Source organism: Megalops cyprinoides, chromosome 24 (assembly GCF_013368585.1).
Source record: "Megalops cyprinoides isolate fMegCyp1 chromosome 24, fMegCyp1.pri, whole genome shotgun sequence".
Taxonomy (NCBI): Eukaryota; Metazoa; Chordata; class Actinopteri; order Elopiformes; family Megalopidae; genus Megalops; species Megalops cyprinoides.
The window spans coordinates 22,529,696-22,549,342 of record NC_050606.1 but is presented as its reverse complement, the minus strand read 5'-3'; the positions used below and the strand labels follow the sequence as shown (position 1 = coordinate 22,549,342).

The following is a 19,647-nucleotide window of genomic DNA, read 5'->3' as shown; positions in this document are numbered from 1 at the left end:
AAGTTTGAAATTTTGGTGTGCTTTTGGGTTATGATCTTATCAGTTTACATGCTAAATTTTTTCGATTTTCGAAGGGAAAATTTGTCATTGGAGGTACCTAGAAGGACTGTTCCATGTAGGATCACAGGGCTTTTGATTCTTCTGAGATGTTTAAAACATTTTTGAACTCCCATCTGAACATTTTGAAAGGATCGTAATCATGAAAACCTCTGCCATCCACCAACACTATGCCTTGTCCTTAACTAGATGTAAATTTAAACTTACGTGACTTCTCTCACTCTTACACAGATTTTTTACATTCATGTTAGCAGTAGCATAACTCATGCTTAACTATTGCAAAAAAAGAAAGAAAAAACTGGGGAAAGCTGTAGACATAAGGTAGGTATTGGCTAAATTCCCTAAGTGCAGCTGAAAAGTTGTAGGAATTACATACAGAAAATCAGGTGGACTAATAAGAGCAGTAAATTGACTTTTTCAAGTCAACTTTATACATACAGGCATATACAGTATACCCTATGTAAAAATGTAAAAGACTTGTAGACCCTTCACATCTTACCCAAATTTGCCACAGCCAGGCTATTGAAGTGAGACTTGGGACTTATTTTTAGAAACTTGGTGTGCAAACAATGCTGCCTGCACCAACATGATGCGCTTCAAAATTGGGGATTCTCAAACGTAATCTAAATTTGAAGATGGCAAGACAGCTCTGGTACAGGGCAATACTTTCCTTGCATGTTGTTTAAAATGTGATTTTGCATTCAAAACAATCTGAAGGATTTAGCTTGGCACCATAAATGCAGTCAAGTTGCCAAGAGATCACATTAAGGACATTGGTGAAATCTGCCCTCCTGGAGGTTATAGACCGTTGATAAAGCAAATGAGCTAATGGCACGAGCCAGTGTTGTGCATAGTCGAATTTAATTGGTTTAATTCAGGAGGCCGTGGAAATATTGTATTTGGCCTAGGTTAAGCTCTGCAGACATGTTCTTCTCTGGGGACCACTGGACAGCATGTGGCTTCCGAGAGAGTGTTTTTGCTTGTCAGCTTGCCAACACTGTGCACTGTGCATTTGATCCGTACATCATAAACTTTAAACCATATACACCATAAACACCTGAAACAAACACAATTATGAAAAACTGGACTGTCCCACACAGGGACCTAGACCTAGACCTATATTTGTGAACTTCTTCATTAGCATACTGAGGAGGCTTGTGGTTTGTGTATATCTTCTGATACCCAACATAAGACCATTCCTTAGCCTACAGGGCAAAATGTATCTGACGTATTAATATATTCTGTTTCAGAATGCTTCCTCAACCATCTCCACTGTATTTTCTGGGGATTGCACATCATTTCTTGTCGTCCTAAGAAATCATATGCAATCCCTCCACTGTACCGACAAGTTCTGTTATCTTCATAATTGCACTTTGAATGACATGAACTGTGGAACCTGTGTTAATTTTGAAATCAGATTGCATATAATTGCACATAATTGCCCATCATCAAGAATTTGTCACAAATGTTGGGCTGGTTCAAAAACTATTTCTATTTGTCAGCACTGGACATGCTTCAGCATTTGTGAAGTATATATTGCCCCCTAGTGCCCATTAAGTAAGCTTCATTACAACATTTCCATTGCGTGGCCACACTGTACTTATTGGTTATTTTATCTATCTAGCCTGTGATTACTGGCCCAGAGAGTCATATTTAGCCTTGCTAGGTAACCCTGACAGCCCCTGTCACTTTGCCAGCAGAGATGCTCATGTGCATTGGATCACACACCACAACGGACCTATTGTGGTTAATTGGTTAATTGGCAGGTCATGCCTTTATGACATACCATTGTGCTCTATTTTAATGGCTCCTTCGGGGGAGTTAGAGTTCTGTCTCATCTTACCTAAAAGCTCAGACCAATTAATTCATTCATTTAAAGTCTCTCAGCTGAACTCACCCCAGTGAATTCAGCTGCCACGTATTGAGAGTATAGTATCACCAAGACAAAAACTCTTTCATCATACAGAAATACCAAGTTACTAACACATAATAACTGCATATTGTCTGTGAGTCAGAAGACACACTTGTAAATATAAGTCTGCCATAAAAATCACATATCAAAATGAAGACAAATTTCTCACAACAATTCGGGGCACATTACCTACCCATTGTGTCTTAATTTCAGTTTTATGTAGTTTTCTTGTGTTTTTCATCATACCATCTGAAGAGTGGCTATGTCATAAATATAACCATCTCCATTGCCAGTTAGATCACAGCTGCTGAAAAATGATTGCAATAATCTTAATTGTACTTATAAGTATTACCATCTTTCCCCTGTACCTATGATTACCTGCATTGACAGCACTAATTTTAGTACATTCTGCTGGTATGTTGTATGTTTTTATTGTGGGTATTTTCCTGACTCTTTCCATGTTGTACATTTGAATGTGACACACCAGTTAGAAAGATCTTTTCTTCAGATGGAAACATAAAAACACACAGGGCCATGTCATACAAAAGAATAATAAAAAAACACAGGGTAGGTTGGCAAGTTTTGGGATATGCTGAAATAAGACAGCTCTGTACAGGAGAACATTATCATAGAATATTACCTTCAGGTTGAATGAAAATTTAAAAGAATTAAAAAGACACATAATCAACAAAACTCTACATGAAGTCTATGCTGATAACTTATTGTGTACATGTAAGTACAATGTAAGTATAACTTCCATCTAACTCAATAAGCCAATTTTGACCATAGTTTACATGAATCTATGAAGAACTTTTCATTTTATACACCTGTTTTAAGAGGGACCCAGTTCAGGTCAGGGTTTCTGATGAGTTACTAAAGTTAACACTGTTAGCTGTATTACAAAAATCCACAAAACAGTGAAATATTAATATGTGAACAGGATATTATAAACATGTGAATAGATATTATCAATGCCTTGTACACCATGCTAACAATTCCTGTTTTATCATAAAAACAGTTGTTTGAATGCAGCTGAAATAATACAATCTTGGCTAAGATAAAGAGTTAACAATATAAATACTTCAGAATGTATTACATAATGAACAAAATCTGAGAGCCAGTCCAGATACACAATTTAACACAACACAAGACTAATATCAGATGTTAAATGATGACTTTGGATCACAGGACACTAAATAGGTAGTCCTGAAAAAGAGACAGTATTGTCCCTGCCTTGCTCAGAGGGAGTGGCTCGAACAAATTATGTAACAATACCTTGACCTAAGCACTGACAGGGAAGAAGCTTCTGTTGTTAACTAAGTGTTCCATGTCTGTCTTTTATAAGTGTTGAAACACTAATATTTCAAAACAGTATGCACTGCTACTGTAATGTTCTTGGTTAGTTATATACAAAATGCTATTTTATTAAGGATTTGGGTAAAGGTATTTTAATATTTATATAACATGCTTCTAGATTGTGCTGTGATTTATGACCACCCCGTACAAATATATCAATTATTTAAATTCGAGATAATATAGGCTACCATATAAAAGACTGTACAAATATGGCACATATGTAACCTTTTGGAACACAATGTTTCATTTCTGCTATTGACATAATAATTTACAGAAGATATACTTTTTAAATACATTCATATACAAACATGAACAACCTTAACAGCAGTTTGGTAAACTACAGCTGATATGTTATAATGCCTGCTATAGTGTCCTTTCAACCAGTACGGAAAGTACCCTAACTCTACATTCTATGACCTATACCAGTGGTTCTATACTGTGGGAAGTATTACATTTTACTTTCATGTATCTGACATACAATCCAAGGTGATATATTTGTTAAATTGGAAATGATAGGGAATGTATTGAAGATTTTTTTTGTTGTCTGTTGAGGATACATTGCTATATAATTTGTATCTGTAATGTTTTGGTCTGGAGCTGTGTTAGCTAGCTAGTTAGCTGTCATGCATAAACAAAATAGCTGTCATCTTATGAATTGCAATGGGGCATTTTCAATTATGCAATGTGAAATTTAACATGGAGAAGAAGCAAAAAACAAATAAAGATAAGTAAGAAGGCCCCTTGGTCCAAGTCTGACTGTTTACTGTATGATTGCATGAGCATGTATTTAAATTCTGTCTGCATAAATGAGGTTAGATAACAGGTTGGTAAATGTCTGTAATGAGTCAGACTTCAGTGTCATTATGGTTATTTTTGTAGGAACCTCCTTCAAATGGCCCAGATCTGAGTGCCGTATGGTATGAGTATGTAATTTGTAATTTGGCAGACGGCATACCTTCAGAGTAAGTGAAGTAAATGATTGATTAAATCAAAACATTTAACAATACTGCTTACTTACTTACTACTAGTAGTACTATTACTACCACTACTACTACTACTACTAATAATAATAATAATAATAATAACAATAATATTGCTAATAATAATAATAATAATAAGAAGAAGAAGAATAAGAATAATAATAATAGGTAGTATTATTATGGTAACCCATACAAAGTTTATGCCCCCCCCCCCCTTCCCCCCCGAAAATATGGCTAAGAAAATTGCACGCTACTTTATGTTTCCGCGGAATTGCTTTGGCACGGACAGTTTGCAAAATCCAACCCAAATTAAGATATGTTTTAAAGTGTTTCAAATGTTGCCAGTCAAAGTCATTTACTCCATATGTGCGGCCACTGTATTAACTTTTTTGTTAGTGTTTTGTCGTGGGTTACAACCACAGATTTAAACACAGGATTACATAATCCCGTAGTTACAATTCAGACCATACTAATCAAAACCAGAAAGTATAGTATGGTTAAAGATTACACGTGTTGTCACTATTTTCTATTGTACACATAGATTACAGGAAAAAGTACTATCTGTAACAAGTATTAAGTATATTGCTTTGCGCCATTATCAGGTAAAGTAGAGCCATCGGTTCCATTCCCTTGTCAACCTTGTCGGTGACATCACACTCCATTATTTGGGTCTGACCACAAGAGACAATATGGCCACGGAGTTGTAATTCAGTCTTTATTATTCCTTGGTTTACTGTAACGCAAAACTACTTATTCCTGGGATAGCGCATCACCCCACGAAGCGATGGGTTTAACACAAAGCTCGGATGCATCAGATGGAGGAACGAATGGATATCACGTTCATGGGGTACCTCATGTTATTGCACTTTGCAATGTACCGCGCTAGACAGTCTATCCGCCTGTGTACAGTACACGGTGTTCTCGCCTTGCGGAGTGTAGTTGCTGCGACCAGCCCACTCATGAATTCAATCGGTGAGGTGGCACTTGCCTATGGCTTGGCTCGTAGAACGCATAGTTCACTAAATTATTTCGTGAGGGTATTGTTCGTGAATTTACAAGTATTAACTAGGTGACAAAACCGTCATTGCAATATGATCAAACGATTTTAGTGAGCTTGCTAACTAGCTGTTATTATTACAATAGATTGTCTTAAAGTACCTGTTAACCACGCTTGAAACATTTCACTGTAGTCAGTCTAGCAGTAAGCTGTTATTGTTCGAGTGACATGTAGCTAGTTAAGTGTTTTTCCCTAAAAGTTGTAACTTGTTAGTTTTCTAGCTGCCCTTTTAAATTATCTAGTTTAGCTAAGTAAACAACAATGACCACGTGTGTTTAGGGATGGCTGGCTCATTAACTACTGTTGATCAACACAAAAATGATTTCGGCGTATATTAAGTGATTCGCACTTGGATAATTAAAAAAGTCAAAAGACATTTACATTTATGACACATGGCTTTGTTTTGTGTTTTGTAGCACCTCCAGCACAGAGTTCAGACATGTCTCCTGAACAATATGTCCTGGTGCTGCTGTAATGTAGCCGATCTATTGGTTTTATTGTATGTGATATTGTCATGCTTTTACAGGCTGTGATTTTACAGCACATATGAAGAAACTTGCAAACAACAATGCATCTGTTAATTGTTTTTCAGCAGTGGTGTATTGCAACAGTGGTGCATTATTCCAAGAAGCACGTGACACTTTCCCCTGCGAGTCCTCATGTGTAGAACATAGAAAAGGGGCGTGTCGAGGTATTGCTGCAATGTATGCCTAAGCGAAGGACTTTAACAATGTCCGGATTTATGGTTAGGACCCTGAAGCTACAAGCAACTCATAAACAAGCATAAAAAATATATTATGTCTGGAATGTACTTTTTCAACAGTGGTATATTACATTAACAGAGAATACGTATTGTACCCTGACACTTATAACCAATTAAAAAAATATATATGACACATAAAAACCATAAATACCGTGTTATTTTCAACTGTTAAGAAGAAAAAACAGTGCAAAGTTATAGGAAAGAATTTAGGAAATATTATATTGGTTTGTGTTGGAAGAGTGCTTGTTCAGTATTTGTGTTTTTTTTATAGGATAACGGCTTCATATTGATTTATATTTTGGTGCTGTATGTTAGGGGTTAGAATCGTAATAGGGATATGAATTGATGTGGTATAATAAAGGAGAATGGTAGCAATAACGTTTGTGGGTAAAGGGACTTAATCTGTAAATGAATGTTTGCTTCTCAGGACAGAAGTGGAGAGCCTTTTCCTCCCCCCCAAAATGTTAAATGTTCAAGGATCCTTTGCAGTCAATCAAATTCAAACCTACCAATAATCGATCTTATTTTACCAATTGTATTCAAAACCTGTCAATGTTTGTATAGTTGTATTTGTGTATGTGAACCAGACCATTGGTTAATGAGCCACACCTGCCTAATTGAAGGCCTGTTAAATAGGCTACCAGTATGTGTGTGTGTGTGTGCGTGTGGGTGTGTGGAGGGGTGGGGGAGGGGGGTCATTTTGGTTCTGCTGTTTATTTGTGTGGGCTTGTTTCTTTTTGTTGGTTTTTAAAATACATTATTGGCTTTATTATTATTATTATTATTATTATTATTATTATTATTATTATTATTATTGCCCTTTTGTTCTGCTCATTTTTTGCTTGTGTTGTATTCTGTAAGTTGCTTTAGATAAAAGTGTCTGCCAAATGAATAAATGTAAATCTAATGTAAATGTGTTAGCCAGCTTCTCCACAACAGGGATGTACTTATGTATTACATTATGAAACTAGCAATTTAGCTGTCTTACTGAGAATTAAATGAGCCAGCTAGTGAACAATCCACTTCCAACATTATTTGGTATAAAGCTGACTAGCAAACTCTGACTTTTAATTTTAAGTTGATAGCCGGCAAGATACCTGGTTTTAAATGGAATTAGATAGCTAGCAATCAATAATAATCCATGGACAGCCTTACTTTATTATAAACCAGCTTGCAAGCACAATCCATTTTGAAGTGTATTAGCTTACTATTTAGCAGGTAAGGTCCTGAGTTTAGTTTATTTTCAATGTTTTTGATGTGGTTAGTTAGCTAGCTAAAAGGCCTAAAAGTAGTCCACTGTCAACCTTAGTGTCTAGGTAGGTGGCTAGGTGTCTAGCAAATTGAGTTAATTTTGACACTTACTATTTCAGCCACAAAGTTACCAAGCTCAGTGAAGTGAGTAGGATATTCAGTGTAAAGTTGGATTCACAGCCACCACCTCTCATCTTAGATCCTTTGCAATTCATAGCATTTAGGTATACTCATCGTTGATTCACTGTAATTGTAATGAGCTAGATCATTATGGATTTCTCTGCAGGAAACCCCAGAATGGCCTAGCCCTTGGTGCTTTATAACTGTAGGATATCCCTCAGCAGCCTGTAACTTGGGGGATGGTGTACCTGCCATCACAATAGCAATAGTTAACTTCCTACTTCTTAACTTGGCTAGATAAGCCGAGAAACAGGATTTCTCATGGTTATCCTTTTTATGTTTGTCAGCTGGCTATCTAGTAGTGTGGCACTGACTTTCTTACAAGGTACAGGCTGGAACAATTTGGAAAGTTAGTTGCAGATAATAACTGCAGCTTACAAATGAACTAATTATTACATTAATGACTGCTTAGTAGGCACCATTTTCCAGAGGGACTGTCAATTAACTACAAATCCATTTATACAGCTGGATACTTTCAAAAGTAGTCCAAGCTAAGTACTGCTAAAGTACAGTACCAAATTATGAAATGGGCTGTAACAATCATGTTGTTTTCTTAGTGGTGGCTGTGAGTAGTAGGAGTAACTGGCTATGTCGTGGCTACGTTTATGTATTTATTTATCTGTACATTCTCTTCATCTATTTTGACAGGTCCAAGAGAATTCACCTGCAGAGAAAGCTGGATTGGAGCCCTTTTTTGATTTCATCATATCAATTGGAAACACAAGACTGGTACGAAAAATATCTTTTGCGTCAGCTGCTGTTTTAATAAAAAATTGTGTTGTGGAAACAGGAAGTGTAACTTTAACCCAGAATTTGGTTGTCTGTCAGGTCTTTTGATGTCGAAACGAGTTTGCTACGTCACTACAATAATGAGCATGGCACCGCATAGCACAGCTCAACAAAGCCTATGTGGTGTATGTCCTTTACACTGAGTCTGTGAAAGAGTGCTTTACAGAGCACTGTTTACAGCTTTTGTATCAGTTTTTCCAGCATTACGTAACAGAAGCAGTCACCCTCCAGCACATGCCTGTGAGTAATGAGGCCTAGCAGCATAGTGACAGCAGAGCGAAAGCCTTTGGCTGTGATCCAGAACGCTCCTTCACCTCCTACTCCATTTTACCGACCAGTGCTCAAGTGAGCATTCTGCTGGACCTCACCCACAAGGCATTTGCACTGAGCAGAGAAAGTCGACTGATAAGAAAGGCTGCTTTAAAGTAACTGTAACTGTAACAGAGATTGACAAATTTTTCCCAGAACCGAGAGAGTGACACATTGAAGAACCTGCTGAAGGCCAATGTGGAGAAGCCGGTGAAGGTGGGGGTCTACAGCATCAAGGCCCTGACAGCCCGAGAGGTGGAGGTGGTGCCCAGCAACAAGTGGGGTGGGCAGGGGCTGCTGGGGGCCAGTGTCAGGTTCTGCAGCTTCCAAGGAGCTAATGAAAATGTCTGGCACGTCCTGGTGAGCCAAACCCACAATTCCCAGAATTCTGAGTTTCTTCTTCCCCCAACTACAAAAATGTAAAAAGTCACTGGCTAATTAGTCCAAATATTAATTTCTAGCTTCCAGAAGCAAGTTTATAGTTTTTACAATATCCTGGCTGTAATTAAAGGTTGTGATTTTTAGTTTGTGCTAAACATTATTAACGTGGAGTAACATATTCAGAATGTGGAGTGACATATTCAGGATGTTCAATGTGTTATGTTAATGTAATGTGTCATAAAATTGGCAAATTAGCTTACAGTTTGAAAAAAAATTGAATCATGCCAAACCTGTTTATGAAAGGTAATGTATATGTAATTGCTGACTACAAATGCATTGTGTTGTATTATGTGTTTGCTTAGCAGTCTCCCCCATCCAATATGAAATGCAAAGCTTACATTTGTCAGATTATTATCCATATAGCCTAAGGAGCAATTCAATACTTTAGCAATTCAAATATTTTGCTCAAGGGAACAGCAGCAGAGCCACTCCTCAAGATTCAAACCCCACAATGTTGAAGTTACAAAAACCCAATCCACAATCACTACAGAACACTGCAGGTTAACCTGTACTGTAGGAGCTAGCTTTCCTAGATTTGGAAGCTTGACTGTCTGGCGTCTGACTTCCCCTTCCTTTCTGTGCAGGATGTGGACCCTAACTCCCCAGCCGCGCTGGCGGGACTCCAGGCACACACGGATTTCATCGTTGGGGCCGACCAGGTTTTGCAAGATGTAAGAGTGATGCAATGAAATAAAAAATGAGTATTAAAAAAAAAAGACTGGCCACAGGTCTGTGTTTGTGTTGACTGTGGTTTCTGCTCATGGTTTGAGCAGGCGGATTACACATATGATTTAAGTGTGCAATTTGAGTGTACAGTCAGAGCATGTGATTGGAGTATGATATTTGAGCATGCAATTTCTCTGCATGGCTTTAATGCACCGTATGAGCGTACAGTTTGACTGTGCTATTTGAGCACAAGGTGTGATCATGAGCAGTTTGAAAGACATGGTTTTTGGCCCCTTGCAGTCTGAGGACTTCTTCTCCCTGATCGAGACATACGAGGGGAAGCCCCTGAAGCTGCTGGTGTATAACACAGAGACAGACTTGTGCAGAGATGTAGTGGTCACTCCCAATGGAACCTGGGGAGGACAGGGCAGGTACTGTGTCCGTTGTGTCTCACTCAATGCCATGATACATTGTTATTGTTATTATTATCAGTAGTAGTAGTAGAAGTAGTAGTATTGTTATTGTAATTTTGTTATTGCTGTTGTTATATTTATATAGGAACTTTCAGAAACCCTAATTACTGAACATGGTGCAGGGGTTCAAACACACATTTTCCTTTTAAATATTGGTAATCACTGAACTTGCTGTGTTTAGGAAAGAAAGAAACAGTGCTTGCATTTAATAGTGAGTTGGGGCAGGTGGTGAGTGTATTCAGAGCAAACAAATGAGACATCAGTCCTGGTTTGAAAACAGAGTTACTGTTCCATGTAGATAAAGAGTTCTTGAGCGGCACAGGTAAATTCTTCTCAAGAAGGAGCAGCTTTGGGATAATGGATGTTCACCCACCCTGATCTCCAGATCAGCAGCGGAGTGTTCTTTTTTCTCTCTCCTCAGCTTAGGGTGTGGCATCGGGTACGGTTACTTGCATCGCATCCCAAATCGCCCAGTCACCCCAAAGTCGAGCAAAATGCCCCCCTCCCCTCTGCCTGCAGAAAGCCCTGCTCCAGAACCACCTACAAATGGCTATACTGAGGTATCAACTTTGTTGTGTTCAGTTACTGCATATTGTGTGCATTACTGCATTGACTTGAAAAAGCCTTCTTACTGATCTTCCTATTTCTTATTTTTATTCCATCCAGTTTTCTGTATGTAACTTCCTACAGCTTTTGAGCTACACTTACAAAACCTGGCTGCTACCTACAGCTAGTATGGGATTGCAATACTTGAGCTTGTTGTGTCAATACCTAAAATCATTTATGAGATATTCATGCGCAAAAAACTTCCCATTGACTAACATAGATAAAACAAGCAGAATCAACATGTGGTGTGATGTCACAATGCACTTGCTACAGCGGCCACAGATACAAACCTTCTCTTGAGCAAGGCTTGTAACTACTAGTCACTACCTTGCTGTGCTTTTTCCAAGCCACCTTAAATTCTGTCCCCATGCTCTCCCTTGTATATTCATTCTTTCAGGTGCTCACAGAATGAAGGGCCCCAATGCTGAAAATATCAGCAGCATACCTTAGTTATCTTTAGCATGTTTGTCTAATTGGATTTTGAAATCAGTGGCTCGAATTGGAAGCAGAGACAATGTTCAAGATCATGCCTGACACTGTTAGATGCATCTGAGGCTATAGGTAGAATGGCTGGTGTAGCTGGGCTGAATGACCTGTTGTTGACAATAGTAGAATGACATCCACACACAGTTTTGCGTCCAATGCAGCTGATTTATTAGCTAGCTCAAAATGTCACTTCGTGTGTTGCTAGTAAAGCTGCATTGGGAGCATAAAAGTGTGCAGACATCCTTTTGATGTTTGCATTGTGACTGTCTGGCACCTGCCTTGAAGGATTTGGGTTGTGTTACTATTTTGCCAACACTAGTGTTGACAAATCAGCTTTTTTCCCTGCTTTTTTTGGCACATGCTAACTTGTCAGTTGCATTTTAGATGGTCTGACTGCTGAGGAGGGGGGAGCATGTGGTGAGATGCTTTTATTCCCTGGCTCTAGGTTTCCCTGATGGCTGCAGCGGTCCCGGCCAAGAGCCTAGAAAACCCTGTGGAGCATGAGCAGCTAGGCTTCCCTGACCCTCTCCAGGACTGCCCCCTGCCACCTCCAATCCAAAGAGTCTTGGATCCAGGTACGGTCTTACTCAGGAGTGAGAATACTCAGAACCACATTTCTCTGGTCACCGCAGCATGCTTGAGTATTGGTCAAGGTGTTGATCTTGCAAATGTGTAATCTTAGTAGCTGTACACCATTGTTTTGATGTGCAGTGAGTCACAGAGTTTCGTCATGCTGCTTTAACTTCTTGCTCTGTTGTGGCCTTGGAGGGGCTGCAGTGTTTGAGGAAGTGTCTGGGTGTGATTTTCAGGGTTCTCCGATCTCTCTGAGGGCCCTGTCACAGAACTCTCAGACGCGGTGGACCGGCTGGACCTGTCAGTCTCGTCGATCGACATGACCAGAACCGCCTTGCTCATCGAGGACGGGGGCAGTGACAACAACTCCGGTGTGGGTGAGTCCCGCAACAGCGCAGGAGCTGAGGCTAAGGGCCCCCCTAAAGTTGTCTGATGCTAATCCCGTGTTTCTGTTCGTGAGCAGAAGAGCTCGGAGACAGCGACCTGCCATTGGCGCTGCAGGAGGCCCTGATGGATTGCAACAGCCAGGAACCTATAACAGAGCAAGCCATGGACCCTGCCTCCTCTGCTCCGGCCGATGAGTCCTTACCTCTGCTCACAGAACCCATGCCGCAGCCTGTAGACCCCACCCCTCTTCCAGCCGACTCCACCCCCAAGACCACCAGCTCCTCCCTGCCATCTGAGCTCTTCCCTCAACCTACTGAGTCCTCCTCCTTGCCAACAGAAACCTCTTCTCTACCTGGTGACTCTTCTCTACCTGCTGACTCCTCCCAGCCTGCTGACTCCTCCTCTTTACCTGATGACTCCTCTCTATCTGCTGACTTCTCCCAGCCTGCAGATTCCTCTTCTTTATCGGTGGTCTCTTCTCTACCTGCAGACCCCTTCCCACCTGCTGACTCCTCCCAGCCTGCAGACTTTTCCTCACCTGCTGACGCTTCTCTGATTGCAGACTCCTCCCAGCCTGCTGACTCCTCCCCACCTGCTGGTGCCTCCCAGCCTGCTGACCCCTCCCCTCTGCCTGCAGACTCCTCCCAGCCTGCTGACTCCTCCCCTCTACCAACAGACTTCTCCCAGCCTGCAGACTCTTCCCTACCTGCTGACTCTTCTCTGATTGCAGACTCCTCCCTGCCTGCAGACTCCTCCCAGCTTGCTGACTCCTCCCCATCTGCTGACTCCTCCCCTCTGCCTGCTGATTCCTCTCTCCCTGCTGACTCCTCCCCGCCTGCTGACTCTTCTCTGATTGCAGACTCATCCCAGCTTGCTGACTCCTCCCCACCTGCTGACCCCTCCCCACCTGCTGATTCCACCCCATCTGCTGACTCCTCCCCTCTGCCTGCTGATTCCTCTCTCCCTGCTGACTCCTCTCCGCCTGCTGACTCTTCTCTGATTGCAGACTCCTCCTCTCTGCCCGCAGACTCCCCTTCGCCTGCTGACTCCTCCCCACCTGCTGACCCCACCCCTCTGCCTGCTGACTCCTCCCCTCTGCCTGCTGACTCCCCTCTGCCTGCTGACTCCTCTCCCCCTGCAGACCCCTCCCCACCTGCTGACTCCTCCTCTCTGCCTGCTGACTCCTCTCCCCCTGCAGACCCCTCCCCACCTGCTGACTCCTCTCCCCCTGCAGACTCCTCTCCCCCTGCAGACCCCTCCCCACCTGCTGACTCCTCCTCTCCACCTGCTGACTCCCCTCTGCCTGCTGACTCCTCTCCCCCTGCAGACTCCTCTCCCCCTGCAGACTCCTCTCCACCTGCTGACTCCCCTCTGCCTGCAGACTCCTCTCCCCCTGCAGACCCCTCCCCACCCACTGACCCCTCTCTGCCTGCAGACTCTTCCCCGCCCGCTGACCCCTCTCTGCCTGCAGACTCTTCCCCGCCCGCTGACTCCTCTCCCCCTGCAGACTCCTCTCCCCCTGCAGACTCCTCTCCACCTGCTGACTCCCCTCTGCCTGCAGACTCCTCTCCCCCTGCAGACCCCTCCCCACCCACTGACCCCTCTCTGCCTGCAGACTCTTCCCCGCCCGCTGACCCCTCTCTGCCTGCAGACTCTTCCCCGCCCGCTGACCCCTCTCTGCCTGCAGACTCTTCCCCTCCCGCTGACCCCTCTCTGCCTGCAGACTCTTCCTCGCCCGCTGACCCCTCTCTGCCTGCAGACTCTTCCCCGCCCGCTGACCCCTCTCTGCCTGCAGACTCTTCCCCGCCCGCTGACCCCTCTCTGCCTGCAGACTCTTCCCCTCCCGCTGACCCCTCTCTGCCTGCAGACTCTTCCTCGCCCGCTGACCCCTCTCTGCCTGCAGACTCCTCTCTGCCTGCTGACCCCTCTCTGCCTACAGACTCATCTCTGCCTGCAGACTCCTCCGCCCCATCTGCTGAGTCCTCCCAGCCTGCAGACTTTTCCCCACTTGCTGACTCTTCTGTGCCTGGAGACTCCTCCTTCCTGATGCCTGCTGATTCCCCCCTGCCTGCAGCCCTAGTCCCCCTGTCTGCTGACTCCTCTTCCTTGCTTTTAGAACCCTCTTCTCTACCTATTGATTCCTTCTCCGTGCCCGGAGCCCCTCCCTCTCTGCTCATTGACACCTCCTCCCTGCTAATTGACCCTTCCTCCTTCGCATTTGACCCCTCTCTCCTTCCTGAACCACTTGCCCTTCTGGTTAACTCCTCCCCCCTGCCACCTGCCCCTGCCTACACAGATAACAGTAACAGCATCACTAGCAAGCCGCTGGCTGGCATCCCCAGCTTTCCTGACCAGCTGGTGGACTCAGCAGCACCCACAGACTCTGCCCTGCAGTAGGAGGGTTTCCAGTTGCTGCCAAATCCCAGGCACCTCAACTAAACCTTTGGGCATTGCCAAATAGGCTGGAGGCAGCAGAAGATCTCTGTATTAGTGGGGATTCTGTAGAGGCCTGCTCCACTCCTGAATTTGGTCACATGGAGCTCAAGCCATTAGCGTTCAGGTTTGCTCTGCAAGGAGGGTCACACACAGGGTCACAGGGTCAGGCACAAAGGGCATTACATGTGCAGGATTTTTGCTTTGGAAATTATCCATTCAGTAATACACTGCAATTCAACTGTGAATATAGTTGCACCAAAAAGGACTCCTATATATTTTTTTTTACAGTTTTTACACTCTGAACACTGAACTTTTATAAGACAACGCTAGCAAAAGGGGCAAGCAGTCCCCGAATCTGACCTCTCTGTACAGTCTCAGAGCCTGCTTGAAACTCAAAATGATTGCACAGGAAAATAAGTGAAAAATTGCTCCTCGTGGAGAACAGCAGTCAGCAGTGTTTAAAAAACGTCCTGAGGCGTAGAGGCGTAGCACACCTTGAAATTTTTTGAAAGCTGTTCTGTTCTTTTTCGGAGCATCAAATTTCTTTGTACCTCAGATTCATGCGCACAAAAAATATCATGCATTTCCAAACAGGAAGGGACGATACAGTCTTACCCAGTATAAAACAGTGTACTGGCCAAAGAAATCAACTCTGTTAAAAACAGACATTTGATTAAGTATCGCTGCATTACTGTTCAGTTCTACCTATCCATGGATTATAGCGAAACGAATCACGCATGAGAATTACAGATAAAGTGCGTTTGCAAACCCATGGCTATTCAGAGGAAATGACAAATTAATATAATTCCAGAAAGCATTATTTCAGAATATCAGTGAAGCCTAGTTTACTATTAACAGAGGCTGGTGTATAAAATTTACTTTTTTATTTTCATTAAATAAATGGCTGTTTCCTTTATAGTACGACTTATTACAATACCTCACACCAGTAAGCCAAAGCTGCAAACGGGAAGAATAAAACTATGGTGATCTGGTGACACGGGTAGCATAATGTGGAGCCAGTGAACACTAACCTTTCCTATATTTCCAAGTCTTCTTTTCCTTCTTTGGGAAGGGGGTTGCATTGGATTGAATGAGCAAATGGCATTGGAGAGGACAATAATTCAATTTGAATAAGCTTCTTAAATAGTTAGATTTTATTTTATATGGGACATGTGTGACTTTTACTGCTTTTATGAACTGTATCTTCAATGGAGTATCCTTTTTGGGGTTCTGCATTTTTAATGGGAAAGTCATCAGACATTCTGTAAAATGACACTGCTTTTTTACTATGGGAAATCATTTTTAAATTGATCTTTGGTATTTTTTTTCAAAACCAGATTGTGTCCAAGGGAAAAAAGAAACAATTATTTAAAAAAAAATTCTCCAATGTAGCACAGATTGTCTACAACATGGCTGTTGCAACCAAAACATTAGACTGAAATATAACTGTTTTCTAAAGGTCCATACAGATAATCAGTAAAAATATGTCTAGTATCATATTATTCATGGTAGTGTACCACTTAGATCATATCAAAGGTAAATGCCAGTAGCTGACGATGTTGGTGTCATTTGCAAAAGCAAAAACCGGTGTCTTCCTTGTCACATTGATCAGTACAATAGCCTTTTTATATTTCCTTATTTGTTTCAATACATGTGTGCAGTGGCGGTTCTAGCTTGTATGGCACCCTGGGCAAACCCCCCCCCCCCCCCCCCCCCAAGCACCATTCTGCACTAACAGTAATTTTTTATTTAGACAAGAAGTGCCCCTGAATTTGCATTGAAATACAGTATATGAGTATGACACCCTAAATAGATTTGTTGCACCATTAAATATACATGTCATTATGCACAATTTATCAAACTTTCAGAACAGGAACCAAATGAACCTTACAACATCCTTAGCTAATTCTAGGCACAAGACGCCCCAAAAGACTCAATATATCACAAAAGATACAAAATAGCAGCATAATATAGATGTCGTCTTGTAAGTCAGGCCACAGCATTGGAAATTCCCCTAACTGAGTTCAGGACCCAGTCAATACAATCACAGAAAACCTTTATGATGTCACCTCAATGAAAGTTAACCAAATCAATAATGTGCTAGTTAGGTTGTAATCGTTTTGCTGCAGGCTACACACATTATCATGATGAAACTGTGTGAAATCATATAACAATGTTATGTAAGCTAGTTGGACAGAAAATGGAATATTGTTGCCCTATGTGTAATAGCATAGCAAGCAACATAGCAACATAGGCTAACAAACATAAGAGTTATACTAGACTGTTTCATTACATGCATAATATTATACTCATAAAGAGATGACATAGCTGCATACCTTTATCTTTGGCGTGTTTCTCCTCTTCTTCTTTCCTCTTTTTCCTAAACCGGGCACCTGATGGCTTAGACCTTTCCTTATCCATATGTGATGATTTGGCACTTGAGCATTAATACATTACCCATCCCCCAACACTGTCACCCAAGAGTCACGACCAAACCAATTCACCTTGGTGGTGTGCAGACTGGTTTTACAGTATTCCTAAAGATTTCGCACAAGCCAGAAAAAAATGCAACAATATGTCTGTGAAACTGTATATTCACAGTATTATGAATGAATTGTGGTTTATTTGGTAGCATTTTGTAGTGTGACTGATTTTACTAATTGCATTAGTACTGTACAAAGTTAGAGGTGCGCTATTTGACAGATTCCCCCGCTCCCTCTACCTTGGGCTTCCAGTGGGGAGACCTGAGGTCAACCTACCCCCGCCCCCCTCCCCATCTCGTACTTTCCCAGGCAGTGGCTAGCTCACAAACTAGAATCAGGGCGCCCACCCCGACAAGGTTAATCAACCCACACGGTGACATGATATCATTGACGTGACATGCAAATGAGCGATAGAAAACTGATCACGTAAATGTCACCATTCCGAATTTTTTTGTGCGGGCACCCCGTGCCGCCCCTGGCAAGATGCTGCCCTGGGCGCCTGCCCATGTCGCCCATACCTAAATCCGCCACTACATGTATGTAAAATGCATGTAATGTGTGTAAAATGCAGGCATCATGAAAGATCAAGTATTCAACAGAAGATGTGTCACAATTATCTTCAATTTTTATAAAAAAAAGTCCTATTGCATTCATGGGAAGAATGGAATCTTGACATCTGTCTACAGGGCTATCTCAGTTATGTTTCAGACATTTACAGTTTGAAAGTAAAAAAACAAACTGTCATAATAGCTCAAAGTTTTTGGGGTCTATGCAATAAATAAATTATTCTAATCTGGAAGGTTTTTTTTGTTAACAGGAAACATTTTGCTTATATTATGCCTGCATGATTTAAATTCAGAGCTTTGGCATTAGTTAAAATACACATTGGCTTGTATTAATTAGACTTTTGTTGTATGGAGAACATACTCTGTTACTTTGTTTTGCATAATGTCTTAATATTTTGAATTAGATTACACTAATCCTTTTTAGATTAAAAAAATAATTTTTAAAGGTTCATAGAACATCCTAATGTATACTGATGCCGGGTGGTAGATTTAACACACAAGTGTATTTTTGATGTGTTTTAGTGGGGAAGTTTGTCAGCTGTTACTTGGGACTGAGAGCAAACAAACAGGATATCCTCTAAATGGATGGAGTTTGGTGTGTAAAAGTGGGACTTCGAGTGGCATTTGGCAGGATACTGATCACATAACACTGGAACTTGAAAAAAATTAAAAATAAAGAAAATAAGGCTCAAACCAAACTGCTTCTTTTTTCCATCCAAAATATTTCATCATGCAGTGCTGTGCTGTTAATCTTTAAATATTATGAACAGTAAATACATGCATGATCATAATTACCGTTGGTAATGGTATGTTATTTGCTTGTGTATGAACCCCCATAGGGAGGGCTGAAGTTTTTGCCTCACCTGTGTTTCATACCTCTGGCCTAAAGATGGGGATAAAGTCACTAGCTACCTCAAGTAATAAAAGTATTTCTTTTTTTTCATATCTACTATAGCAGTTTACATACATGAACTACACTCAGTGGGGAGGTATCCAGAATAAAATACCTGATAAATATGTAACGAATCCACATTACCTGTACCCCCACACCATAATAAGACCTAACGGCATTAACAATTGAAAGAATAATTTATTCACACATTTTACATCGGTTTATTTAGCAGTTATTAGACCAAAATATACTACATATATAGATACAACCAACAAGGGGCGATAAATATTACAAGGGTTGTGGATATGGCATCTTTGTGTATTTCCCCATAGAGTTTTGCTTCATATACAGCTTTTACAACAGCTAGGCTTATGAGATTCCTTTGAAAGTTTATTTTTGGACCAAACCAAAAAGAAAATTCTTTAATGAGATGAAATAAAATACAATAGCCAGGAACTAAAACAAGGCTCACCGGTCCTGTTTTGGAGTGCCCTAGAGATTCTCTGCCACTCTAAAATACTGTACAGAGTATTATAAACTTGATTTACTGATCAATTTACATTATCTTTTAAAATGATGTATTTCTGTTGGAGATAATTCTCTCTGCAGTTCCAGTGACAGGCTTGCCTACCCTTGAACAATAACACTGCATTCAAATTCCCAACATCATTTTTTACATTCTAATCCACAGAGCACCATTTCAGTTGTTTTGCATAAAGACTTAATTAAAATGGGATCCAGCTATTATGATGGCTTGTTTAAACAATACTTTTTTTTTTCTTCCCCAAAGCATTCACTGCACACAGCAATTACTTTCTACAGATGCCGAGAGGCAGACGTCTTGCAGCATCCAGCGACTGCAGACAGGAAGGACTGCACTGCCATTTTGGAATCAAGAGAAATGTCGCATCACATGCACTTGGGCATGTCTTTGTCAAGATTAAAAACAGACTTCCTGGATAAATAATTTACCTGATTATTTTC

General features: G+C 41.4%; 1 protein-coding gene across 1 annotated transcript; it reads left to right on the top strand.

The window, feature by feature from the left end:
* The first annotated feature begins 4,992 nt into the window (after positions 1–4,992).
* Positions 4,993–14,683, top strand: LOC118770950 (sialidase-like). The gene is made up of 11 exons (XM_036518738.1): positions 4,993–5,152; positions 8,205–8,285; positions 8,811–9,014; positions 9,680–9,766; positions 10,062–10,192; positions 10,656–10,794; positions 11,772–11,901; positions 12,136–12,276; positions 12,363–13,374; positions 13,614–13,627; positions 13,902–14,683. Exons 1-11 carry the CDS (start codon positions 5,090–5,092, stop codon positions 14,681–14,683), a joined length of 2,784 nt encoding a protein of 927 aa, XP_036374631.1. The 5' UTR covers positions 4,993–5,089.
* Positions 14,684–19,647: the final 4,964 nt, after the last annotated feature.

Coding starts and splice junctions, on each gene's coding strand:
- LOC118770950 (XM_036518738.1), top strand. CDS start 5,090: ATGGGTTTAACACAAAGCTCGGATGCATCAGATGGAGGAACGAATGGA. Junction 8,286..8,810: donor CAATTGGAAACACAAGACTG/GTACGAAAAATA, acceptor AATTTTTCCCAG/AACCGAGAGAGTGACACATT. Junction 11,902..12,135: donor CCAAAGAGTCTTGGATCCAG/GTACGGTCTTAC, acceptor TGTGATTTTCAG/GGTTCTCCGATCTCTCTGAG.